At 46.4% G+C, this 27,674-nt stretch overlaps 1 protein-coding gene across 9 annotated transcripts in view; it reads left to right on the top strand.

Moving 5' to 3' along the window:
• The window catches only part of KAZN (kazrin, periplakin interacting protein), a 712,699-nt gene that overhangs the window by 611,205 nt on the left and 73,820 nt on the right, over positions 1-27,674 (top strand). For all 9 annotated transcript variants that reach the window (XM_074934070.1, XM_074934068.1, XM_074934073.1 and 6 more), the window contains one exon: positions 20,501-20,637. In XM_074934070.1, coding sequence (XP_074790171.1) covers positions 20,501-20,637 — 137 coding nt within the window. The remainder of the gene's footprint in view (positions 1-20,500; positions 20,638-27,674) is intronic.

Here is a 27,674-nt window from a genome sequence, read left to right as displayed (position 1 = left end):
CGTTTCAGTGTCTAAACTGAGTAAAAATGCAAAAAAATCAAAACAAAATAGTGAAAAAGAATGAAATGTATCAATAAAGCATGTCAGTTTATAAGACTCCGCAGAATTGTTAGTAACGTGGAACAGGGGTTGTTTTAAATCTTGGTTTTATCTCAGCAGTGACCCTCTTGTAATCAGAAGCAGACTTTGCGCTTACGTGGTATTTTCTATCCAATGATAGTTTTTGACAAAGGCAAGTGGGAGCATTCTGGCTTTACACACGGGATAAACAGAGGCGCTGAGGGGGTTAGGCCTCATCTCAGAGGTGCTGAGCGCTCCTTTCCCAGGGACGTCAGTAGTGCTTGCCGCTGCTCAGCACGGCTGAAAAGGCCCTGTGAATGGTTAGCACCTGGCAGCTCCCACGATGATGCTCATGGCCAGATTTCCAGCACCCAAAGGGCTGGGCTCCTTGAAAATCCGGCCGCTGACGTTGGCACGTTAAAGGGAACCTGAGTGGTCTTGATAGCCTGGCCTTAAATGACTTGCCCTGAATCACACGGCAAGTCTGTAGCAGAGCCAGGAATAGAACCCAAGTTGCCCAGGTCCAGGTGTCATGGTCTAACTGCTAGACAAGTTGCTTGCTCCTAATGACCGAGTCGGGTGAAGAGAGGCTTCCGTCACATTCCTCACTGATTGGCATTGGCTTGCTGCAGGGCTTTGGGCAAAGCTGGTTCCCATTTCCCTGCAGAAAAGAGTCAACTAGAAAAAACCTTGTTTAAATGTTTCATTGCAAACATCTCACTGTCCAGGAGAGGGCATGGAGGTCAGTTTCAAACCCCTGCGATGGGAAGGTTTGTGTGCTCCCCTCTGTATACGCCCACCAGGTCACATTTGCTTAAGAAGACGTGACAGCAGCTTAAGATCAGAGTTAGTCATCTCATGAAGGTGACAAAAGCTGTAAGACTCAAAGCATTCTGAATCATCCAGAAAAGAGTTATTTCCTGGATCTTTGGCAGTAATGAGCTATATCTGGGGCAGGCATTCTGCTCTCCTGTGGGTTTCACCTGTTCATTTCTGTAGGGTAAATTCCACCGAGTAAGAAATGCGTGATTTTATTGGAATCTCTCCTAAGAAGGAAATCGTGGCTTTGTCTGGATTTACCTGGACATTCTGTCCTGTGCATGCAATGGGAAAGGGAGGCGAGAATATTGCATCTTCCTAGGAGCCTGCTCATCACTGAGCTCAGTGGGGTTTGGATCCTGACTGGGGATTCTGGATGCTTTTGTGATATGAATATTAAAGAATACGGTGTTACGAACTGTGAGGCCCCTATCCTGCAATTGGATCCACCTGAGTGGACCTTTGCACCCTTCAGTAGGGCTCCACGTGGGCAAACCTAGCTGTAGTTTCAGGGTCCAAACAAGAGGTTCGGACGATATTTCAAAGCATGAGTTTGGCGACTGCTGTGTAATGAGTTCGTTGGGTCTCAGATTGGTTCCGAGAAGACAAGGTATCCAGGTCTCAAAATCATGCATAACCTGCCTGTAGGTGAATCGGGATCTGCACACCCTGGAGCAGTCACTCTTTCCTCTTCCATCAACACTAAGTTCCCTTGAAACACTTAAAAGAATAGAAGCGGGAGGGTCATTTTACAGGATAGCTGAACCTCGGCATTCCAGTTTAAAGTATTAATCACGCAATCATCATTCATTGTCGTGGCTAATACAGAAGGAGCTGGCTTTATTTTTAAGCCAGGTTCTGAAGATTTTTTTTTTTTAAAGCACAACGTAAAGAGTCTAAGCCGTTTGAAATGCAACGAGGGCCGATGCACAGGTACCAATGTGTGTTGCCGCTATCGTTGATGGCCCCTAGAGGGCGCACTGTGGGGTGGGCCTTTTTCTGGCAGGGCGGGCACAATAGCTCTGCAACACGGTCCAGCACCGGCAGTTAGTTCTTTTGCAGAGCAAGGGGGGTTTGAGATGTTAACAGCCCCCACTACAGGTGGCCAGCACTGTACTCTTCTGTAGTTACTAGGTGGCTGGCTAAGCATGGGCTTGAGCAAAGCTGCAAAATCAAACAGGAGTGACATATTAGTATGTCTGATCTAATCCTCCAGCGGCCCCTTCTTCTTTTGTCGTGTAAGCAGTGGTAATGCCAACGAGGGGAAGCAACAGCCTAGTGGTTACAGTGTTGGACTGAGGCTTGGGTCAATTTCTGGCTCTGCCACAGATGCCCTGTGGTACCTTGAGCAAGTCACTTCATCTCTCTGCCCATCTGTAACGTGGAGATTGTAACAAGGTGGCTTGCCTGTAGGCCTCGGAGCTGGGGCTAAGCCAGCCCTGATGGCAAGATGAGCCCATCTGAGAGGAATCGGGATTTCTGTATAAAAGGTAGCAGGAAGCTGTAGGGGGGTGTTGTTGAGAGAGTACCTGAGCCTGCTAGAGGCAGGAAGCCTGACAGTAAGATGGAGAGGTTCAGGAGAGAGCTCTCCAGGCAGGTGTGGCCTGGGAGAGACTGCGAAGGCCTGCCTGGAATGGCCTGTGGAGAAGGACAGGCCAGGCAGGAGGTACTGGGCAGCAGACAGAAAGACACCCTCGGGGAGGAGCGGGTGAAACTGGGGTAAGGCTGCATGAGTTGGTGTTTTGTTTTGAAAGACTCTGTCGGACTGTTGGGAGAGAAACACATCTAGGGTTGGGGCTTGCAGGGCCAGTGTGCGCCTCAGGATTACATAAGTGGGACTCTTGGGGGCGGGGGCAGCTTGTGGGACATGGTGAACTGAGAGTTTTTCAAGGGGCCATGAAGAGGGCAGATGGCCACCGAGACAGGGTGCCGTAGAGTGACCTCTGGCCACAAGGTCACACTTGAGAGGCAGTAAATGGCAACAGCACTACAAGGATAAACTTACTTTCTCCTATCTCTTGTATATTTAGAGCAGCGGTCCCCAAACCTCACACCCCCCCCGTCTGCACCCCACCAGAGCCATGGCTTCAGGAGGGGTGGGGACGTGGACAGGGGTAAGGGGGCTGAGGCTGGGGCCAGAGGGGCCAGATGCTCCCTCCCCTACCCCCATGGCCCAGGCTCCAGCCACGCGCCGCTCACCTCCCCCCTTCCCCCCCGAACAGTCCTCCACGCCCCTCTAGGGACGCACGCCCAACTGTTTGGGGACCTCTGATTTAGAGTGTCAGTCCTTTGAGGCAGGAGCTGTATCCTGTTATCCCCACGCACAACGGGACTCTGATCTGAACTGGGGCCAAGGTGTTGTAATACAGATAATTAATAACTTATTATTATTATAACAACATATGACCAGCAGGATTTTGGACTTTGCCATTTTCGTTCCCCGAAAACATTTCAGGTTTTGAAACCCAATGTTGATTTATTTCAGCAGGATATGTTCGAGAAGCCAGTTCGGTGTATGGATAAGAGAGGTCATGGGTATGTTTTCGGCTCAAAGCATTGCAGTGGGCCAGCTTGCAGACTGCACTCGGCCAATTCAGCATGTGGTTTGCACATACCGCTTCTTCCAGGACTCTGGCAAGCGTAGCATTCCTTGCACACACCCATATGATCAAATTCGCAGAAAGGAATTCTGTTGAACTGAAGGCCTGTCTTTGAGAGAGGGATTTTTTTCTTAAGTTGCTGATTTCTGTAGGTCAGAATTGGAGTCTCTGTTAAGGTTGACAACAGGGCCAGAAACGAACCAGATCTAAAAAAAATACTTCAACAAAAAAACTCCTCTGATCTCTTCCCAAAATCTCATGTCTGCTCCTAGCCCCAGCTTTTAAATTGTCATGATTTGGCTGAAGTAAGCAAGCAGTTAACAGGATTAAACTGGATTCCTCACTGAAACTAACCCATCAAAGATCACAGTTAGAGCTGGCCAACGTTTTTAACGCAATTTTGTTTGGGGGGGGAAAAGACTTGAAAATTTTATTTTTATTTTTTCAAAAATTTGTCACGGTTATGGACATGTCCCATTTTTCGGGACATTTTCCACAATTTTTGTTTACCAAATTTTCAACATTTTTTGTTTACCCAAGACCACATTTTTGAGCAGAAAAATGGGGCGTTTAAAAACGAAACATTTTAAAACCTATATTTATTTTTAAAAGAATCTGTTAAAAATATTGTGAGAGACAGGGCTAATTATGAACCCTGCAAAGTAGAAACAGAAACTTTTTACAAAATCTGTTCTGTTTTTCATCCAGCTCCCCAACAGCTTTCCACCAGTTGTTCTCTTCCTCTTAGACACTTTCCCTGCTTACTCTAGTGTTCTCAAATGAACATTGCATATACCAGCTCTCGCACTAATCAGTTAGTGTTGGACACAATGCCAAACTGCCCGGTCTGATTTGTGATGACTGTGTTGCTCATACACAGTAGAATCATCTTTCCTCTGTTTCCCCTGTTATGTTTGGCTGCTCTGAACTGGAGGACAGGCGTGCTGTTGAAATGAACTAGATATCTCTGAGAGAGCGAGCGCTAGTTCTTGGAGACACTTGTCAGTTTAAACGGGGCGGAGGGTGGGGGGAACTTGAATGGTCAGAGCAATGTGCATGCTTACCAAGTTGCTGCAGCTCAGGTGTGGACTGCCACCCTCAGTGGTGTCCCTTGCAAACTCATTTGCAAATGATCAAAACTTCATCTGATTTTCTTGACTTCCGCAAGCATATTCTGCATGTCGCATAAGTCAAGCGTGAAATCATGGACAATGGAATTAAAGTGGCCTGCAGTTGACAGTACGCTTCTCTGTTTTCCCACTTTTAACGCATTAGTATGTCGGCACCGTTCTTTAATCCAGGGCAGCAGGAACGTAAGGGGATTTGAGCACAAATCATGTAACGTGCCATGGCTGTTTCTCTGGGGTGCTCCTTCTTGCAAGTCTTTAATGTGGAGGAAGCGTTGCTTGCATTTGTTTCTGCCCATACCCTTTGACCCTCATTCGCAGATCATCCACTCTCTTTGGATTACTCAGGAGCAATGTCTTAAAGCTGTAAACAACCATTCTGGAGAATGAAGTGCTGCAAAATGTACAGAACTCCTGTGTCTGCTGTAGCTGGGACCATTAGAGGAGGCTTGGCCATCAGATAAAAATAACCAGCAAAACTACTACATCCCGATAGTCCCATGTTGCTATGTAACAGCTGCCTACGAAGGGCCAGTCTTTTGACTATGCGGGGTGAGCTTGGGTCTCCTGAAGCTACTAAATCTTTTCAGGCATTGCTCGTTAATGTTCAGCATGAATAAATCAGTTCCACTGGTGGGCAGTTATAGTGAAAACCTTTTGAAATACACCATGTATCAGGGAGTTATTTTGTAATGTGATTTCTGCAGAAAATGCTCTGCAATGGTCAGGCTGCAAGGACCTTTAGGTATGTCTACACTACACACTAAGCCCAGGCTCTGTCTGAGGTTTGAGCCCAAGCCCCCACTTCCATCCACACACACATCAGTCTGGCTCGGGTCAGCAAGCACTCAGGATCCTGGTCCTAGAGATGAGAGCCCTGCTGTGTTTTGGGTCCAGGCCATGTCATTCTGCAGCGTGGGTGCAGCTCAAGCCACAGATCTGAGTCAGAAGGTCTGCAGAACGCAGTATGGGCACGTTAGCATGGCAGTGAGACTGGGTGCAGCAATTGTAAGCCCTGGTTTCCAGTGCAGTGTGGACGCTTAAGTGCAGGCGTGGAAACACAGAGTCCATAAGCCCACAGACCCAGTTTACGATGCCATGTAGACATGCCCTTAATGGTCTGTGCTGCACTGAGACATTTCGCTGTTCAAAATTCTGTCTGTACGGCAGTTGTGTAATGTACTTGCATGAGCATTAGCTCTGGAGTCTTGCTCAAGTCAAAAATTAAAGGAGGACTTGTGGCACCTTAGAGACTAACACATTTATTTGAGCATGAGCTTTCGTGAGCTACAGCTCACTTCATCCGAGCTCACGAAAGCTCATGCTCAAATAAATTGGTTAGTCTCTAAGGTGCCACAAGTACTCCTTTAATTTTTGCAAATACAGACTAACACGGCTGCTACTCTGAAACTTGCTCACATCAGGCTCTTGATGAAACTTTGTTGCAGTGTTGCCACCCTCACATGGGCTCAGAAGAGCATTAATTCCTGTGGAAACTATTTATTTTTGGTTGCTTGTATTTGGCCTGTTTTGTGCATGTTGCATTCTCGGCTAGTAGGGAAAAGTGTGCGTGAGAGACGGAGAGAGAGAGAACTTGGGCTGCCACTGACACAAGCGATACTCGCACAACATCTAGGGAAGCCCCCAGTGGAGAATCAGGAGACAGAGTCTGAGAACCCAGTTTTGATATTTACGTATTTAATGAGAGAGAGAGACAGCAATGGGAGCATCTTTCATTGGGAAATATCCGGAGAGAGGTCCTTTCTAAAGGTGTGTTTGAGGCATCTCCAGCAGTTAGTCTTATGGGAAACAACCTACAGGGCTCCTCCCATCCCATAACTCAACCCCACCATGCTCAAAGACCTTCCTGTGTTGTTAAATACAACAGAATTCAAGAGAGTTGCTAATGGAGGGTATGGAACCTTTCACTAGATCACAGGTTCCAGTCCAGCCCAGGCCAGAAGGGACTGGAAGGAACCATTGTTTTGGTGGCGATTGTGAAGTGACATTTGTTCACCATCATGCCTCACATCCTTGTAGACAGTCTCCAAAGAGGCCAAGGACTGAAGCTGACCATCTCTGACAGTGATCCATCCAGGCCAAGGTTGGAGTCAGAGATGAAAACCCAATTGGATTGTCCTCAGTGCATCTTTTAGTGCTTTCTTATCGGTCACTAGCAATGAGCCATTGTCAGGATAGTACTGGATTGTACCCAGTCTCTGAACTCCTGGAGCACTCCCCTCTCTTCAGCTGTCAATTCCGGGCCTTTCATCAGCCCCAGCTTCACTTGAAAGATTAAATATTTATACTGGGTGGTTTTTTTTTTTTTTTTTTCTGGAAAGCAACTTGTGTAACTAGCTACAGATTATATGCCCATAAGAGCTGCTTCCCCCTTCTTTTATGACGTCTCTTTGTAACTTTGCTTCCCTGAGAGGCTGAGATAAAATGAAACCGATTTGTTTTACATGTAGAGTCTGTAGCAGTAGTTTCCGTGGCAACTGTATCCAGGAGAACAGTGCTCTTTCTTGTGGGAGGTTCTGGCGCGTCAGATAGCGCAGGTAGTTTAAATAAAAATTTAAAAATACACCCCCAAAACCGGAGCCTTTCGTGCTTCCCTTGGGAGGGATTCAAGTGCATAGGACAGAGTAAGCGAGTAACTTATTCACTTCACCCTTAAATCAGCACTTGTTCACAAGCAATGGTCAAGACCTAAATTGTTTCTGGTTACTGACCAATCTCTGCACTTGCAAGATTTCTTATCCCCATGTGATCAACTTTTTCCCACTGGGGTGGTTGTTAAGAAGCCCTTTTGTCTCTGGTTAGGTCTTATTTGCAAAGGATTTCAAAGACAGACGACGCAGGGATGGATTGTGCTGCAGGATGCTGAGCATGAAGGAATGGAAGGTGTTTCTTTAGAGGCTCTAGGGTTCACAAAGGTGCTGGATTTGACAGTCCTTCAGAGCCGGGTGAGTTAAAACCGGGAGGCACCAGGCCAGGAGAGTTCGTGCAAACTGAGACGTATCGTGCTGGGAAAAGCTGTGCAGGCCACATCAGCAAAGTACTTCTCCGCCCGTGTATCTCACCTTGATGCTAGACTTACCAGCTCTAGAGGGTGTTAAATGTTGTGGTCCGTTCAATCCTTTGTGCTTCTGCTGGGATTGCCAAGAAGGGGTTCAATCAAGAGTTGTGATTTTCCCCATCTCAAAAATCCCACAAAAAAGAAACACACTCAGGATGGTGATCCATCTCACACCACCTTCCTGTCCTGGGCTCACCATATGGCCTTGATATTTTGACCAGTCATGGGGCTAAATAATAGAAAAGCCCCACAGTTTCCCTGCGACATTTTTCACTTTTTTTCCATGGTGTGGCTCCAGGTGCCTGTGAGCCAATAGATCAAACCTGATTTCTGCAGAGACCGTGATGATAGGCTCAGCAGCCTGTAATCTGTCGAGTCCATCTGAAACTTCCTTCAATAAGTTTTGTAAATTCAGTGCCTCCCCTTAGATTCCCTTGCTGTGTAAAATATGTTCTGCACAAAATCCTCCTCCTTCCCAATTTCAAGGGATTCATGGAAGTTGGATGCAAAGGGAGAAACTGTGTTACGTAGGAGGTCAGATTAGATGATCACAATGGTCCCTTCTGGCCTTAGTCTATGAATAGAAAGGGTTAAAAGTAATAGTGAGTTTGGAAAAAGAGATGACCCTTCATGATTCCGAGCATAAACCAGCCTCTAACTACTAGGGGTTGAGAAGACCCTTTCCCTGCAGGCCAATTATCCAATAACTGCCTTCTGTGAGATTTTCTTCCTCAGAATCAGCTAGTACTGGCCATTGGTGGAAACGGGATGTGGAACGGGATGGACCACTGCTCTGATTCACTATGATCCTATTTTCAGGCAGCTATTCACATGGGTTGGTCTATGGGGAGATCGACGCTGCTGCAATCGATGCAGCAGGGAGACCCACTAAATCGATGGCAGAGCGCTCTCCGGTCCACCCTGTTACTCCAGCTCTCTGAGAAGAGTAAGGGAAGTCGACCGGAGAGCGTCTCCCATCAACGCAGCACAGTGAAGAAACCAGGGTAAATCGACCTAAGCTATGTTGACTCCAGCAGCTGGAGTAGCGTAACTTAGGTCGACTTACCCCCGTGTGAAGACAAGCTCTTAGCAAGGACATTCCTGCACTCCTAATGGGAGAGTCATGCTCTTATCATTCTAAACGGCCCTGCATAACAAAGCCACGGAGCCTGCCCTCATTGAAAATCAGTACAAGTAGCATCATGGGCAAAATAGATGCTGGGATGTGCTAATTAGCACCACCAATAATGGCTGCTCTTGGAAAACCCACTCTTCCAACCGCTCTGTTCTGCAGTCTGTGGGGCTTGGCTTTCATTGCCAAGGTGACACTCATTTTCCTCCTGCGGCTTCCTTGGGGGAAGGCTGCAGTTCAGGGCGCCAGAGCTGCTGCTTGCGTCCATTCTCAGTTCAGTTTTGTTTTGCTTGGGGGGGGTATCATGGAAATTGACATGGGACCTAATTAAATAGTGACAAGCAGAGAGGCATTTCCATGCCGTTAATCAGAGCGACTGGCCAGAGGAGGTAACCCAACAATCACTATCAGCCAGGAAATGCCTGGCCTGGAGCTCGCTAGTTGCTATTTATAAACCCTGGCAATGTGTTCTGTGTTTTGTTATTTTTTAAAGAAGAAAATAAAAAATTTCTATAAAAGTTAATTGATTATGTCTGGAAGAGTTATGAACTGGACCGCATGTTGCCACGGATACGCTGCTGTTTGCCTATTGGTCTCCTCCTGGGGGCAGATATTGCCCTTTGACAAGTGAGGAAGGGGTAGGTCTAAGTGGGGAGCCCCAGCTGCGGTTCCCCCCTCTGAATGCTGCAGAACTGAAGCCTGCAAGGGTTTTGCAGACAGGTTTCCACTGCCCCTTCCCACCAGTGCCACACCTGTGTACCTTTACCGGGACCCTGCTGCCTTTGAAATTCCCAGCCTATAGGCCATGGGGTTTAGGCATCCAGATTCCTTTGAAATCCAGTGAAAGTTGAGTGCCTAATTCCCTTAGACACCTTTGAAAATCCCATCCCAAGGGCCTGATCTTGCAAACATTTGCTGCCCTGACTACTCTTGCAGTCAGTGGTAATGCCCTGGCTAGTAAGCACTGTCCCCCATGGCATTGGCAGGATTGGGCCTGAGCAGAGAAGTTAGGAGAAGAACAAGCCACTCAAGAGGCCCCTAGGTTTCAAAGGGATAGGAGCACAGGAAAAACACTTTCTAGCCCATGTTGCTTGCAGAAGCAACCCATTTGCCAGAAGGAGCTGTATCCGTCAGATCACATAGCACATCAAGGTCTGCATATCCATCACCTGCTCGCTCTCCCCCCACCCCCAGCAGCACTCTATGCAGCTTACGGCACCCCGTGCCCTGCAAGCTAAAGAATTGCAGTCCAAAAGTAATCACAGATTCGTCAATTTTTAATCACTTTGGGGAATGGGTTTTAAAGCTGCACTGGAATTTACCACCGTCTTATAGCTCATAAATAATATCATGTCAGATTTCCATGCTAGCGCCGTCTGTAGCCCTGGCATGAATTTAAAGTGGCTGCAAGTTTTATGATCGGCCTGGCGTACTTGCCAATAATCGCTATGCATAGGAAAGGAGACTTAGCTTAAGACAAATTTTGTTTCTCTTGCGTGTGAACTGCATGCTGATGGGACACCTGGCGTTAAAGGAATCTGTTAGCGAACTGGGGCTCTTTTCAGAAACTGAGAAACAGTCTGTTCTGAACGGAGGCGAAGAGACCGAGCCTAGCAAAAATAAACTGGGGAGCCCTCTGCCGGCCACAGCAATGATGATAACGGGTCCTTCTCTTCTCTGTTCTGCTTATCATAGCAAGGGAGTTTTAAACTGTGGGGAACATTGTTAGTGTAGCTGCTTAATGGAGAGCCCTCCCACGCTGCATGCTTTTGTGTTTAATGGAGGCTAAGGAGTTATGGGACGCTGAATTTTTATTAGCGCTGGCTGTGCTGCTGTTCTAAAAGCTGGATCCAAGGTCATGCCGGGGACATAGTCAGGGGAAGCTGCTTCTTAATTTGTGAGGCAAGAACATGCCTGAATTTTGGCAATAGGGAGCTGCAGGAGCAGGCTTAGCTTTAAAGAATTGCTGATGCATTGTTCTAAAATAATTGGACCAAAATCCTAGAGACGGAGACGGTTACATTGTTGGCAGCCATTCAAGTTGGGAATCTGTATTTTGCCTTTGGCTCCTCTCTTTCTGATAGGCCAAGCCAGATGCCTCCCAAGCTGTGGGGCAGATCCAGATCTAAATTTTGCAACCTGACATCATCCATAATAAAAGCGAATGCAATGTGGGACTGAAATCCTTCATGTCGGTTGCGTGCCGAGTCAGTGTTCCTTTCCCATCCTTGTTACTGGTCAGGATCTTAATTTGGGTGTAACAGAAACTTGGCTCCCTCATACGTATGCCCCTCTTTTTGGTTTATCAAGTAACACTGCAGTCCTGCATTGGGAGCATCATAATGCAGCCAAGTGTTGGCCTTTCTGATGTTGCCAAGGCTGCACTGTCTCATCCCTGAACAGAATGGGCCGGTTACAAGGCAGGGGAGTCTAAGGCCATGTCTACACTGCCCCTTATACCGACATAACTTATGTCGCTCCGGGGTGTGAATACGCCATCGCCCTGAGTGACATAACTTACGCCGACCTAAGCGCCAGTGTGGACAGCACTATGTCAGCAGGAGTGTTGCTTGAAGGGACCGGAGTCCTGGCCCTGGAACTACAGGCATGTTGAGATGAATACCATCAGTCAGGGCAGGAGCAGAGCCCTTTTAAAAAGAGAGAGGTCCCTTTGGCTTAGGACTTTGGGGGGCGCTTTCCTTCGACAATGCGCACAGCAAGTGGGGTCTGAAAACCTGCAGCCAGCTTGCTCTGAGCATTCCCCCATGGTTGGCATCCCAGCCTAGGAGGGAATCTCCATTCATCAGATCAGCCTTCCTCGTATATTTCTCCTGAGATGAAATCCGCACACACGACAAGCTAATAATTCTCCTGCTGTCTGCCATAAGCCACTGGCTCTTGTTGGGTTGCTTACTGTCGAAAACTTGCCAGTAATATTTGAGAGGTTCTCAAGCACTCCTTAAAATTACACATACAGTAGGTGTGTCTTGTTTCACTCCATAGGTGAAATTTTGCCCTGTGCAGGGGCCAGCATGATGCTTGTGAGCCACTTAAGCCCTGTTTTGAGGGCTAAAAGTGCACAAGTCTGGTGCTGTCTCTCACCCTGTGTGTTTCCTACAAAACTTGGCTCTGGCTTACTTACATCATCAGTGCCCTGGGAGCTTGAATAGTGGAAGCGAACGGCAGAGAAGACCCATACAGGAGAAAGGATGGGCTTGTGGTTAAGACATCAGGTTGTCATCAAGAAATCTGAATTCCACTCCCGCCTCTGCCACAGACTCCCTGTGTGACTTTGGTCAAGTCCCACGCTGGGCCTCAATTTCCCATCTACAGAATGGGGACAATAATCCGTCCTCTCCTGGGTACTAGAACTGTCAGATCTTTGGGGCAAAGACTGTCTCTTTCTGTGTGTTTGGGCCTAGCCCGGTACAATGGGGATTCGGTCTGGGTTGGAACCTCCAGGTGCTCCTATGATATGAATAATAAAGAACAGAAGGTCACGTAGTCTTAAGTTCCCTCTAGTGCAGCAGGCTATTAAGGGCCACGCAGGCGTGCAGTCATAGGGGCCTGGACTGGAGAGGAGAGAGGCAAGTCCTCTCTCCCTGGAGCAGCCTGCACCCCAAACCCCTCGTCCGTGGCCACACCCCAGAGCCCGCACCCCCAGCCAGATCCCTCACCCTCCACACCCCAACCCTCTGCCCCAGCCCTGAGTCCCCTCCCTATACCCTGAACCCCTCATCCCTGGCTCCAGCCGAAGCCCTCATTCCCCCCCAGCCCTAGCCCTGAGTCCCCTTCCTGCACCCTGAACCCCTCATCCCCAGCCCCACCCCAGAGCCCTCACTCTCCAAACCCCTGCCCCAGCCCTGAGTCCCCTCTCTGCACCCCGAACCCTCATCCCTGGCCCCACCCCAGAGGCCTCATCCCCCCCACATACCCCAACCCTCTGCCCCAGCCCTGAGCACACTCCCATCATTCATCACCTCCATACTGGTACACATAACAAAATTCATTCCACAAATGGATGTAAAAAATTAGAGGGAACATAGTCCTTTTCTCTCAGCCAGTAGGATTGTGACCTTTAGGACATTCTCTCCTACTCTACCCTGACCAGTTTTCAGTGACTCAAGTAATGGGACTTCCTCTTCTTGGGAGACAACTCTTGTGTTGTGGAGTTGTAGACACACGACCACGCTGTCTAGCACCACCCTGTAGGGGATTTTCCATCATGCCGAGGAACATTGAAGTCCTGAAGCTTCTCGCAGCATCGCTTTAACAAACTGAGACTGGCCTGTTGCATGGTGAAAGTCCTTCTGGCACTCTTTTATTAGATAAATATGGTATTAGATGCTTTCTGCACTGAGTATTTGCCTAAAGAGTTCTGTCTCATAGACGGTTTGGTGAGATTTCTCAGCAATGACGGTTATATTCCCGGATCTGTACTACTCTCAGGACTTTGTGACTTTAAACAGAGCTTTGCAGTAGTAGGTAATGACAGTAAATGTCTTCCCTCACCCCACCCCCCAGCATTGCTGCCCTCTCTGCTGTCTTGTCAAGTTGTCGATCCATTTCAACAAACTTGGTAATTAAAGCTGCTTCTACTCTGCCACGTGCGTGAGCCGGAATAATGCGCCGTGGAAATCTTATCAAAGAGAGAAGATGGCACACATCAGAGCGGCTGCTGGGTTGGTTGTTGGCGCGGAGGTGCTCCGAGACTTTTTCTCAGCTTAGTACGTGAATGAGGGAGAGAGTCGAAAATGTTTCTTCCCCAAGATCCACCTCTCTGATACTGCAGCTGCACCACCATAGCCAGGAGGATGGTCTTGTGGATCGTAGACAAGCCTGGGAGAACTGGGTTCTAATCCTATGTCTGCCGGATGCTTCCAGCAGGCAATTCCCTTCGCTCCTCTGTGCCTCTGTAAGGTTTTGATGCTCCTGGCCCTACCTCGCAGGTTTGTTACAAAGCTTGACTGCCGGTTTCTGAAGGTCCCAGGAGGCAAGGGGGATCTAGAAGTGCTCGCTGATGGTTTCAACTTGACTGGCTCTCCTACTGCCTTGAGATTTTGCCACCAATAACCCTGTCTGCCATTACACCAGCCCCATTACCCTAGGTATGCGATACACAGCAGGATTGTTGGCAGGCCAAACTGGTCCAATAGTGATGGGGACTGAAGCAAAATCCCCCTGATCTTTGTGGGGTGGTGACGTGAGCAGCCTCAAGTTTAGACAAGACAAGCCTGAACAAGTAACTGCTGAGCGAGCCAAAACAAGTAAATGCTGAAAGAACTAACCATTGTGACTATGTGTATAGTAAATAAGGGAGGTAGAAACCAACTAATGTGGATATGTTGGTAGTGAACAAAGTATGCACGAACACCTGAATTGATAAGCCTGCTGTAATGCAATCTGCACAGCGATTGGTCCTTTCATGCAAATATAGATGTTGGTAGCTAGGAAAGATGATCTACACTGTGTGGTGTGGGACATGAGTTAGAACTGTGGTATCATCCCTTACATCCCCTGCGTTCGGGCCTTGCCAGCATGTGCAAAGAGCTGTTACTTACCTTATAATGTAACCTGAGTGCCAAGCTGGAGTCCAACCAAGCTTTTTGGATTCCAGAGAACTGGTTCTAGATAAGCTGAGTGGAAAGATCTCAGGGGAAATCCCATCAGGGGTGTTAAAAATATGAGCACAGATCTGAAGTTTGCACATGGCCTCTCTGTCTATAATGAACTGATCCAGATGCCTCTAGACTTTGGACTTTTTGAGATCTGGATCTGGAGTTCTGTCTCTTCAGCCCATCGCTGATGTATTTTTTTTGTTTTGTTTTATACATAAACGAAAAACCAATTTGTAGTCCAGACTCCACAAGATCAGTTATAGATATAATTAGGTTTTTTAAAACCCTACTTCATTTATGCTTATGGTGGAGACCTAGGGCTGATCCAGCTCCCATCCAAATCCATAATGCACCTGATTCTGATCTGTGTAGCATTATCCCATTGTAACTCCATTGAACTCAATATAAGTGAGACCCAGAGCTAAACCCACTGATTGCTTTTAAAAGTGTCCAAAAAAGTGCAGGCTGAAAAGATTTTTGTTCCCATGTATTTCCCTGCAAAATATTTTGTCATAAACAGCTAAGCATATACTGTATTTCACAGATAATTAAGTGCTAGAGGAGGTACATAGTACTGTGTCCAGGACAGAGCATTTCTGGATGCATATGATACTGTATGTAGTTTTCCTTTAAGGGACATAAGAGTATTACCACATTAGTCGCAACCTAAACTCAACATAATGTTTGATAGAACGATTCTATTTCATTCGCTCACGCTGGACCATATTTGCATCAACCAGTACGCGTTCCGTAGAGACGCTCGTCTTTTCTCCACTGGAACCTTTAGGAAATGTCTGAAGGGTTAAGCTGTTGCCATGAAAAAAGCAGCAATACAGCAAGAGTGTGTTTTGTAAAACAAAGTTGGCCCTGCCTGGGTTACCCATCCATGGCCAACCTCTCTGCTTTCCCATTACATTCTCTGGCCAGTTTGAGTGTAACAGCCTTGGGAAGTCTTGTATATCAATCCCCGCTTGTTTACCCCAGCATGGGTCCCTATCACACAGCAGTATCATGAAGAGAAAATACCTATGGTTGATGGAGGTCTTATGAAGAGAGTTTCTGTTCGACCTGATGCTGTTCTTTAATCCCTGCAGGCTGGAGAATGCCTGGCAAGGGTGCAATCTCTCCAGCACACCAAGCTGTAAAATTGGAATCATCTTCTTGGCAACAAAATTAGCTCTCCTGTTTTCTTGCTCTCTATGTGCGCGTGCGCAAGAGATAGGCAGGGTGCTCCCTGTTGCTAAGGTTGCCCGGTGTGTCCTTAGTTCTGGCACTTCCTAACTTTTGAGTCCTTGACTTCGCAACCTTCATAATGCTTTTGTCTGTGTGATAAATATATATATATTGCCTGCAGCTTGTTCAGTGGCACCTCTGCGAGATATTTGTCCTCTGATGTATGCCCTTGGCACTTTTGTGTCTTTTTTTTTTAAGGAGTTTGCTGATCATATCACAGAATCGCTTGTAAAGAAAAAAAAATTTATTTGCCAAATGGTTAGCGGAGCTTCTGCTGTGAGCTCTGCTTGGAACATGATAAATACATTTGTGCATACTGGTCTTCTCTGCAAGCTCAACCAGTCGTGAGATCTATTAAATGATAAGCAGAGATTCTGCTCTCTGTGTGTGGGGCGGGGACACTGGAAGATGATAGATCAGTATATGTGTACCAACCCTCTCCACAAGCTCCATCTGTAGTGAGAGGTGTTCAGCTGTCTCATTCGCCGGACTTGTGACACATGCATTCTGTTTTTAGCACTGTCAGGATATACTGCTTCCTATGTGCAGGATCAGAGTCCTAGAGTGATTTGGGTTGGAAAAATACCTTCTCGTGGCTTACATGGGACCCTCCTCCTGCATTGTGGCAGGATGGACTCAACTATTCCTGACTCATCGCTGACGGCATCAGGACTTATCCTTGGATGTTCCCATGATACCACAACCACCATTTGCATCTCATTCCACCTCTTGAACCAGTACCATTGTCCATATTTTCCCTTATATTTAACCTGATTTTCCACTCTGCAACTTGAGCCTTTGGGGCAGGGATCGTCCTTTGGTTCTGCGTTTGTGCAGTGCCTAGCACCATGGGGGCCGGGTCCTTCACTGGAGCTCCTGGTTGCTACCGTAATGCAAATAATAACCAATGTAGAGGGAACATGTAGTGATTATTAATAAGAAATAATGGCTCCCTGTCCTTTATATAATATATAAATGGAGATTTTACTTATACTGAAGTTGCTCTGTGGAAGGGAGGGCAGGGAGTGGAGACTTCCAGCAATTGCAAGAAGCCAACAGCTGGCTCCTCCACACTCAGCGTGAGCTACAGGTGGGTCTCACACCATCTCCCAAGCATTGCTGGATTCAGATTCCAGCTCTGACTCATCTCAAGCCTCCTCTGAAGCTGTTCTGCCCTGGAAGAGATCACCAAGGCTTGTAATTATTAGAAGAATAAAAAGATGAGGACTGATTGCTGCTTTCAGCCATCAACACCAAGCGTGGCCAGGAACAGAATTAGAGAAATGTGTGCAGAAGAGCAGTGAGAGGAAACTACTGGCAGTTTGGCTCATTAACTAATATTCCCTAATTTATTGTCATTATTTGGCCTTGTTTTTTCTCTGCTCCATACAGTATTTATAAGGCAAAAAATTCCACCACTGCAAATGAGCATCTAGAAAACAAATAGGGAGAAAATAAGTTGATTTTAGTGTAAGCTAAAGCAAGTGTGTTGTGGTGTTGTTTTTTCTTTGTTTTTCCCTCCCTTCTCCTCCCCCTGCGCGCATTCTCAAGCCAACATGATTTCAAACGGCTGCAGAGTTTTGCAACATAAACTTTTCAATTTTTATGTCCAGAAGATGTATGAGGTCATCTGATCTGATCTCTATAATAAAGACCATTGAATTTAACCCTGTTGCTCCTCTGAGCCCAATGGCTAAAGCATCAACCAGAAAAGCATCCAGTCTTGCTTTGAAGCCATCAAGAGATGGTGAATCCACCACTTCCCTTGGTAGTTTTGTCCCCATGACTAACCACCTTCACTGTTCCAAGTGTGTGCCTGATTTCTCATTTGGATTTGTCCGGCTTCAGCTTCCAGCCATTGGTGCTTGTTCTGCCTTTCTCTGCTGTAATGCCTGGTATTTTCTTCCCGGTAAAATATGGGAATTCTGTAGGGGACTCAAATCAGTGGGGAGAGTTCAAAGTAACAAGACTTGAAAATTGAAACCGTTTGGGCCTTATTTTTGTTGTTCTTGCTCATGCTTAGTTTAGCATTTTGTGCTGCAAATAGTCTCATTGAAAGCAATGGAATAAAGTGACATAACATATCTAAAGGGGACAGAATCTGGCCCTTTTTAAAATGTATTTCATAAAGTTGCAGAATGTACCAGTGAGTGCTGGGCAAATTCCAAAGAGGTTCAGGGTTAGGTTCGAATAAGAGCCTGGAAATGAGTGTAACAGCACAATGTTGTAGACCAGGCTCATTAACTTGAGCAGAAGAAGCTCAAGTTTTTAGATCCAGATGTCCCAGGTTCAATCCCTGCAGATGTCTAGGTATACTTACAGGTTTCAGAGTAGCAGCCGTGTTTAGTCTGTATTCGCAAAAAGAAAAGGAGTACTTGTGGCACCTTAGAGACTAACCAATTTATTTGAGCATAAGCTTTCGTGAGCTACAGCTCACTTCATCTGATGATGAAGTGAGCTGTAGCTCACGAAAGCTTATGCTCAAATAAATTGGTTAGTCTCTAAGGTGCCACAAGTACTCCTTTTCTTTTTGGGTATACTTAGTCCTGTTTCAGCGCAAAGGGATGGGGATGAATCTTGAAGTCTCTTCCAACCCTACATTACTATGATTTACTGCGGTAGTGTAGACGAGGCCAATCTAACTTACCCAACTTCAGTTACGTGAATAACATAACTGAAGTCGCTGTAGTTAGATCCACTTACTGAGGTGGCGACACTGCGCCGTGTCAACGGGAGAGCATCTCCCATCGTCTTCCCTTACGCTTCTCGGAGAGGTGGAGTACACAAATCGATGGGAGAGTGCTCTCCCATCGATTTAGCATGTCTTCACCAGCCCCTCTAAATCGACACTTATATTGCAGCAGTTTCGATCTACTGGCAAGTGTAGACATGCCCTCAGGAGCATTGTAATGTGAGCATGTTTATATGAACTATCAGAACCCTTGGCTCTGCAATATTAGGCTAGAAGATTCATGGGCACGAGTTTTCCTGTGAGATTCCTGGCACTTCCTACTTCTGATTAGACTGAAAGTATCACAAGAACCCCCTGTATCATGGAATATCTTTCTGTTTGCACTCTGATCCTGACTTCTCTTTCCACCCGTAATCTGTGGAACAAGCCAAGCAATGTACTTTCTCCAGTATTCTCCTTTTCCAGCTCAGATATATGGGTTTCGTTCCTCCCACCAGGAAGCCACAGCTAGGACAGCACTACTTCTCTGAGCTGGTACAGGAGGGCTTGGGGAAATGACGTTAACTGGTGAGAAGTTGGAATTCATTTTCTGCTACTCCCCATCAGCTTGCCGCATTGTAACTTAACGGGAGGTGGGACGATTAAGAGCCATAACTACCGCTGTGATGTTTCAGTGTTGTGAAGGGGTCATGGTGTTTGTAATTTACATTAGTTTGTGAGCAAGGAGGAAATACCCTGTTTATTTAGGGTCAACCTCCCTGCCCTTTGGTCTCCCTTCCTCAGTTTCTTATTCTGTTTCACTCAGGCACCCCAAATATCCCTTGATCCTCCTCCTTGAGAGATGCTTGATGTGATGTAACTCTATGGTTGACTTATTTTTTCAGTAACGAGCAGAAGGGAGCATTCAGCACAGGAACATGCCTGCTGGGAAATGCCTTTAGCCTGAAATTTTGGAGATGAAAAATCTCAAATGCTTTTTTCCCCACCCCTCTGGTTTTGCTCTGTAATTGGAATTTGAAAATCAGCTGGGTGTGATTATTCCATCCAAACAGTTAGTGCTGCCCTGCTGGCTCAGGTTGAGCTGGGCTTAGAAGGTCTGATGACTAAATTCTGATCTGCATCACACCAACATTGGGTTCAGTGGAACTGCTCTGGATTTATGCCAGCATGGATGAGATCAGAATCTAGCCCCTGAACTATCGTTTCAGATCTTAGTTATTTTCTTTACTTGCAGTTGGCATAGAGATGGAATGCCAAATCCAAACCCCTTAAGACTTTATGGGTGAAACCTTGGCCCCACTGTGAAGCCAGTGGGAGTTTTGCCACTGAGTTCAATGAAACCAGGATTCTACCTTGTGGTTCTAGGGTTAGCTATAAACTTGGCATGGTTTATCTCCACCCTAGAAGGAAACTTGGCATAATCAGTAGAAGAATTTCCTGCCATCCGGCATAGATTGCACTGAATAACACTGAGTTCATGCTCAAAAAATAAAGGCATTGTCTTCTGGCAGACAGGTGCATTTGAAAGACTCCAGCACTGTAAATGATCAGACCAGTTCTTAAAATCTAGTAGGATTAGTCACTACCAACACCACTGTTCCTTTTTTAACTTACAGAGCATTGAAAACTACATTGGTTTTGGTTGTAGGAGACTGGTAACATTTTAGATTAAAAATAACATGGGTCTTTCCTTTTTTAGATCAAACTTAGGCCACAATCTGTCAAAGCATTTCAGCACATCCTTGTCCTAAGCACATGAATAGGCTCCCTGAAATAAATTGGGTTAGCCATGTGCTTAAGTTCTCTGCTGAATAAGGGCCTTAGTTTCCAACTGTGGAAAGAGGCATTCATAATACATGGATATGGACTGGTGAATTTACAGATATCCCTAGCGTAGATCAGGCTCTGATTCCTTTTGCATCATTCAGCTAACTATGGCAGAGCATCTGTGGCAGTTCCTATTCACGCTAATTATTACAGGGAAATCAGGAGTTCGGAGTCCTTCGTAGAATTGTAGTTGTCCTGTGTTTAAAATAAGCCCAGAGTGTTTTGGAAAGATTGAGATGTGACTTTCTGAATGTAGAGAAGAGCCCCATTTCTTGTCTCTGACCTTGAGCTGTAACTGTGTTCTTTCATGCAGCCATGAAGGCAGATCGAAAACGTTTGAAAGCAGAGAAGACAGACCTGGTAAGCCAAATGCAACAGCTCTACGCCACACTGGAGAGCCGGGAGGAACAGCTACGTGACTTCATCAGGAACTACGAGCAACACAGAAAAGTAAGCTCCTGCATAGCCAGTCCAGAATTATCAGAGACAGATGAACGTGCTATGCTGGGGAAGAGTCAACACAGCTTTTGTAAAGGGAAATCATGCCTCACCAATCTGTTAGAATTCTTTGAGCATGTCAACATGCATGTGGACAAGGATGATCAAACTGATAATTGTGTTCTTGGACTTTCAGAAAGCCTTTGACAAGATCCCATGCCAAAGGCTCTTAAGCAAAGCAAGCAGTCATGGGATAAGAGAGAAGATCCTCTCATGGATCAGTAACTGGTTAAAAGATAGGAAACAAAGGGTAGGACTACATAGTCAATTTTCACAGTTTAGAGAAGTAGATAGCGGGGTCCTCCAAGGATCTGTACTGGGACCAGTGCTGTTTAACATCTTCATAAATGATCTGGGAAAACAGATAAAAAATGAGGTGACAACATTTGCAGATGATACAAAATTACTCAAGACAGTTAAGTCCAAAGCTGACTGCAAAGAGCTACAAAGGGATCTCACAAAATTGTGTGACTGAGCAACAAAATGGCAGATGAAATTCAGTGTTAAGTGCAATGTAATGCACATTGGAAATCATAATCCCAAATACACCTACAAAATGATGGAGTCTAAATTACCTATTACCACTCAAGAAAGAGATCTTAGAGTCATCGTGGATAGTTCTCTGAAAACATCTGCTCAGTGTGCAGCAGCAATAAAAGAAAAGCTAACAGAATATTAGGAACCATTAGGAAAGAGATAAAAAATAAGACAGAAAATATAATGCCACTATATAAATGCATGGGACACCTACAGCTTGAATACTGTGTGTAGTTCTGGGCACCCTATCTCAAAAATGATATATTAGAATTGGCAAAAACACAGAGAAGGGCAACAAAAATTATTAGGGGTTTGGAACAACTTCCATACAAGTTGAGATTGGAACTGTTTCTATTAGAAAACAGACAACTGAGGGAGGATATGATAGAGAGCTATAAAATCAGGAATGGTGTGGAGAAAGTGAATAAGGAAGTATTATTTTCCCCTTCCCGTCACAAGAACCAGAGGTCACTCAGTGAAATTAATAGGCGACAGATTTAAAACAAACATAAGGAAGGACTTCGTCACACAGTCAACTGTAGACTCATTGCCATGGGATGTTGTGACGGCCACAAGTATAACTGGGTCAAAAAAAAACAATTGGATAAGTTCATGGAGGATAAGTCCATCAATGGCTATTAGTCCAGATGGTTAGGGACACAATCCCATGTTCCGGGTGTCCCTCTGACTGCCAGAAGCTGGGACTGGATAACGGGCTAGATCACTCAATAATTGCTCTGTTGTGTTTGTTTCCTCTGAAGCCTCTAGCTCTGGTCACTGTCAAAGACAGGACACTGAGCTAGACGGACCATTTGTCTGACCCAGTAGGGCCATTCTGATGTTCTTCGATTTTAGTTGTGTTATACTGTGGCTTCATTTTAGCTCAGACATCGGTGTTTAACATAGTGTAAGTGATAAACTTTAGCTGTCAAAATGCAAAAATTTTGTACATTTCTTAAACACGGCTGCCACGTTTAAAGGTTCCTGCTAGAAAAAGCCCCCAGGCAGAGAGGGGTCAGGGGTGGGAAATCATCCTCTGTGAGCCTGATTCCACCCTCAGAGTCCTCAGAGATGCCACTCTGCTACATACTCTCCAGGATGTAAGTGTAAGGAGGTGTGGTCTGTGCATGTACAAACTCCAACCCACCACCAGCCATCACACACACCCCCTCTCCCCCTAGCTGGTGCAATTTATGTCAAGGGAGCAGGCAGTCTGTTGCTGGTAACACTAGGGCTACAAGATACTTTATCTGCAGAGAGGACTCCTTGTTGTATCTGCAGAGTATATCTGCACCAGCAGCCTGTATCACACCACAAAGTCCACCTTCCTATGCTCTTGGGGGCTGCAGATTCCATCTCTCTCACATCCTGGGGACATGCTGATACCATTGGACTCAGTGGAAGCCTTTCCATTGATATCAGTGGGCTCTGGATTAGGCTCTAAAAGCCATGACATCTGCACTATCCAAAGCAAGGGGCTGATCTCCTGTTGGCTCTCTCTGTACCACAGTCCTACAATGGCTTGTATTGAATCTGTGCACTGGCCTTTCTAAATTGTCCTGAAAACATTACCAGCCCACGCAGAAACTCTTTGATCGTCCCCATTGAAGTCAATGGCAAAAGTCCCATTCACTTCAGTGCTGCAAGATCAAGTCCAAAATCTACTTGCGTTACTGTGATGAATGATGGTAGTGAAAAGACTTGGAGAGTTTTCACTCCCTGATCAAAAAAAAAACTTATCTCAGGTGAGTGAGCAAATAAAATATTGTAAGGCAGCTGGCAATATAACTGTAGAAACTGGAGCACTAGTAAATAAATAAATACAGGAAAAGGCAGGTCAATGAGCAGAGTTAGCAGCGTTTGATTTAAGAGTATTGCTCCATCTATATCATGTAACAGATCGGACTGGAAGAAATCACTGAACCAATATGGTGTGCGCTCTTTCTTTCTCTCTCCTTGCTCAAGGGAATGAACCTTTACAACTGGTTATTTCAAGGACAGGTTTTATAATTGTCCTTCAAGTTAAGAGCTTGTTAAAAGAACATACAAACTGCAGTGACTCTAGACTAAGTCGCTCAATAATAAATAACATTTCTCTGAAATGGTTTTCAGCATCTCTGCTCAGTTTGCAAGAGGATATATATATATAGACAGTTTCCTGTTTTGCTTTTGATTAGGCTGCATAAAGCCATCCGCTCCAATAAACAGCCATGGGAATCAAACATCTGTAATTATTCTTTTTTTCCATGCAAAGAGAGAAAGTTTCTATTTTTAAAGTATCATAACAAAGATCACTCGAATCCAGCTTTCAGCTTTTTCCAAAAGTTGTATTTTTCTTTCCTGCTCATATGAGAAAATCAATGCAATTTAAAAAACCGCAAAGACACGTGAGGGAGGAACGCATGGAGGAAGGCACGTAGGTTGGGGAGAGGCTCTGTGTGCTGATTATTTGCTTGCAAGGATGCTGGAGGTCTTATGTTCTCTGCAGCCCCTCCACTTGCTTCATCCAGATCTGCTGGTAGGATCTTTATGGGAGTCTTGGAGGCAATTCTTCCCTGGGGCCTGTGTTTGCAGAGAGCTTAGGACATGTCCTCATTTCCACTCTGTGACAGGCAGCCTGCATATTTTCACCACCATTTCGCTAGAGAAATGTGGTGTAAGAAATAACCTATGAACAGGGGACTGGGTGACTGATGTCATCTCCTGTATTCATGGAGGAGGATCAAAGAGTGAGAGGAAAAAGCATCCTGCCTCTTTCTTGTGCTTGTTCTCCAAGGGCATCACATGTCATTTCCCTTGAGGCCTGTGGAGAAATGTTATTGCCACCCTGGTCTTGAGGACCCGCAGCCATAGTCTGTAGCAGTGACGTAAGCGGCTTAGGTCTTGTCCACAGTGTGACTGGAAACCGTGCAATAACGAGGCTTGATTATCAGAAGTGTTGAGCATCCAAGACTCAACCTCAAGCTGGGGTCAGTGGGAGCTGAGGGCGTTCAGTGTTTCTGAACATGATTGTGGCTAGCAGCGGTTTTATCCTGTTTTCCCTAATCACCATAGAGGATCTGCTTATTCCGAAAGCTCTGTCGGTCAAACCATGCTATAGACTCTCACAATAGCATGGCTTTCAAACAAGTTGCCCAGGAAAAAGCACTTGTCTGCATGGCTGGGGAAACCACGCCCTCGGCAACAGAGTCTGGAGGGTGGTGTTAATAGAACAGTTTCATGTGTAGTTTGGGGAAGAGCCAACAATGTTCCATCACAGTGGTTGACGGGTGATGCAAAACATCTGCCGGCTCTTCTCTATAAAAGTGTAGGGCTTCAGCCTTGCTCTGATAACAGCTGGGAGCGTGGAGGGGATTTCAGTGGGAAGCAGGACAGAGGGATGGCATTGCTGGTGTTTGAAGCGGATACCCTTTCCTTGTGTCCCCCGTGTTAATTCAGCACTCTTCGGTCCAGTGCTGTATGTGGAAGGACTGGCGCTGTTTGGCTGAGGTCATAGAATCATAGAATATCAGGGTTGGAAGGGACCTCAGGAGGTCATCTAGTCCAACCCCCTGCTCAAAGCAGGACCAATCCCCAATCAAATCATCCCAGCCAAGGCTTTGTCAAGCCTGACCTTAAAAACTTCCAAGGAAGGAGATTCTACCACCTCCCTAGGTAACGCATTCCAGTGTTTCACCACCCTCCTAGTGAAAAAGTTTTTCCTAATATCCAACCTAAACCTCCCCCACTGCAACTTGAGACCATTACTCCTTGTCCTGTCCTCTTCTACCACTGAGAACAGTCTAGAACCATCCTCTCTGGAACCACCTCTCAGGTAGTTGAAAGCAGCTATCAAATCCCCCCTCATTCTTCTCTTCCGTAGACTAAACATTCCCAGTTCCCTCAGCCTCTCGTCATAAGTCATGTGCTCTAGACCCCTAATCATTTTTGTTGCCCTTCGCTGGACTCTCTCTCCAATTTATCCACATCCTTCTTGTAGTGTGGGGCCCAAAACTGGACACAGTACTCCAGATGAGGCCTCACCAACGTCGAACAGAGGGGAACGATCACGTCCCTCGATCTGCTCACTATGCCCCTACTTATACATCCCAAAATGCCATTGGCCTTCTTGGCAACAAGGGCACACTGCTGACTCATATCCAGCTTCTCGTCCACTGTCACCCCTAGGTCCTTTTCCGCAGAACTACTGCCTAGCCATTCGGTCCCTAGTCTGTAGCGGTGCATTGGGTTCTTCCGTCCTAAGTGCAGGACCCTGCACTTATCCTTATTGAACCTCATCAGGTTTCTTTTGGCCCAATCCTCCAATTTGTCTAGGTCCCTCTGTATCCTATCCCTGCCCTCCAGCGTATCTATCACTCCTCCCAGTTTAGTATCATCCGCAAATTTGCTGAGAGTGCAATCCACACCATCCTCCAGATCATTTATGAAGATATTGAACAAAACCGGCCCCAGGACCGACCCCTGGGGCACTCCACTTGACACCGGCTGCCAACTAGACATGGAGCCATTGATCACTACCCGTTGAGCCCGACAATCTAGCCAACTTTCTACCCACCTTATAGTGCATTCATCCAGCCCATACTTCTTTAACTTGCTGACAAGAATACTGTGGGAGACCGTGTCAAAAGCTTTGCTAAAGTCAAGAAACAATACATCCACTGCTTTCCCTTCATCCACAGAATCAGTAATCTCATCATAGAAGGTGATTAGATTAGTCAGGCATGACCTACCCTTGGTGAATCCATGCTGACTGTTCCTGATCACTTTCCTCTCGTGTAAGTGCTTCAGGATTGATTCCTTGAGGACCTGCTCCATGATTTTTCCGGGGACTGAGGTGAGGCTGACTGGCCTGTAGTTCCCAGGATCCTCCTTCTTCCCTTTTTTAAAGATTGGCACTACATTCGCCTTTTTCCAGTCATCCGGGACTTCCCCAGTTCGCCACGAGTTTTCAAAGATAATGGCCAAGGGCTCTGCAGTCACATCCGCAGATGTGATTAGGTCATTAGAATTCTACATATATGCAAAGCTATTGGTGAGGCGAGAACACGTCTGCCTTCATTACATGCAACGTTGGGTGGTTGGGGGTTTGTTTGTGTTTTCCTGAGCTTGGCCTTGCAGACACTGAAATGATCATTTGACTATGACAGCAGGAACTGCTCTCTGAATGTCCCTTTAGCCATCCTGGAAAGGAGAGGGATGCACTGAGGTTTTCAGTAGGGCTAGAATGTAAAGAGAATCAGACTAGCTACAAAGCATGTCCGCCTGGTCCTGTTTGGTATAAGCCACCACTCCCATGTACTACCACTTAGTCTGAGATTCCCAGGCATTTAGGCACCCAGTTCCCATGGGCAGTTTTGCAAAGTTCAGCCTTTGGGCTCGACCACATGCACAGTGACGTAAGGGGATGTAAGCAGTCCCCTTAGTCCCCGTGCACGGGCTATCTATGTTGCCAGACCCTGCATGGTGTCTGGGGAAGCAGTTGGTGCTGAGCTGCTGATCCCACGCAGGTGGGTGGGCAGGGGGCGAAGGGCAGGCACAACCTTGGCTCCACCTTTTCCTCCTCTCTCCAGCTGAGTGGCCATGCAGAAGGAAGTAACCAAGGAAGCACCCAGGAGAAAGGCATTACAGCTTCACACTTCCCTTCCCTGCACCCCCTTTATCCACTGGGCAAAGTACTCTGTGCACTGCCCCCTATGCGGCCTGGGCTGTGAGGTGCCAAATCAGCCCTCAGTGATTTGTTCCCCGGAACGGGCATAGGTGGCACCAAGCTTCATGTCCCTCGACCCGTTCCTGGAGGAGCGGACTCTCAAAACAGCTGGACTTTTCTGCAGCTGCTAATCACTCAGTCACTAAAGCAGTGTCATGGGGAGGGATCCCTGGCATAATGTAATACCCAGCATGCAAATGCAGCTGCCGTCTAGAGTCCTCTTTTACCAAAAAATAATGGATTGAAAAGTGAAAAATACAGCCAGCAGGATGCACGGTGCCATTAGCACAATCAAGTCAGTGCTGCTTTCGCCTCGCTGAACTAGTTTGCACCGGGCCATGACCACCGTCAAACTAATAACTTTGTTAGCTGGCATTCTGCATCAGCTGGGCTCCCAGTCCTGCATGGCCTTGACAGCACAAGCAAGCTGGCTTGTGTGCTTTTTGTATCCAGGTAATTTCCCATCCAGCAGTCTCCTCCCAGGTGGCGCCGGGATCTCCTCTCATTGGCACAGGAACCTGAAGACAGTGTGGTCCAGTGGGCAGGGAACCAGAGTGGAAGTCAGGAGACTACAATTCAATTCCTGTCTCTGCCACAGACTCTCTGTCCTGAACCACATGACCCCACCATGCCTCAGTTTCCCCCCATGTCAAACAGAGATATGATACTTTAGCCGCCATTGTAAAGTACATTGAGATCTATGAATGAGAAGGGCTGGAGAAGGCCTGAATATGAGTAATCTCCA

The sequence above is a fragment of the Natator depressus genome, chromosome 18, assembly GCF_965152275.1.
Source record: "Natator depressus isolate rNatDep1 chromosome 18, rNatDep2.hap1, whole genome shotgun sequence".
NCBI lineage: Eukaryota > Metazoa > Chordata > Testudines > Cheloniidae > Natator > Natator depressus.
The sequence above is the reverse complement of the archived record's forward strand: the minus strand, read 5'-3'. Positions and strand labels throughout refer to the sequence as shown.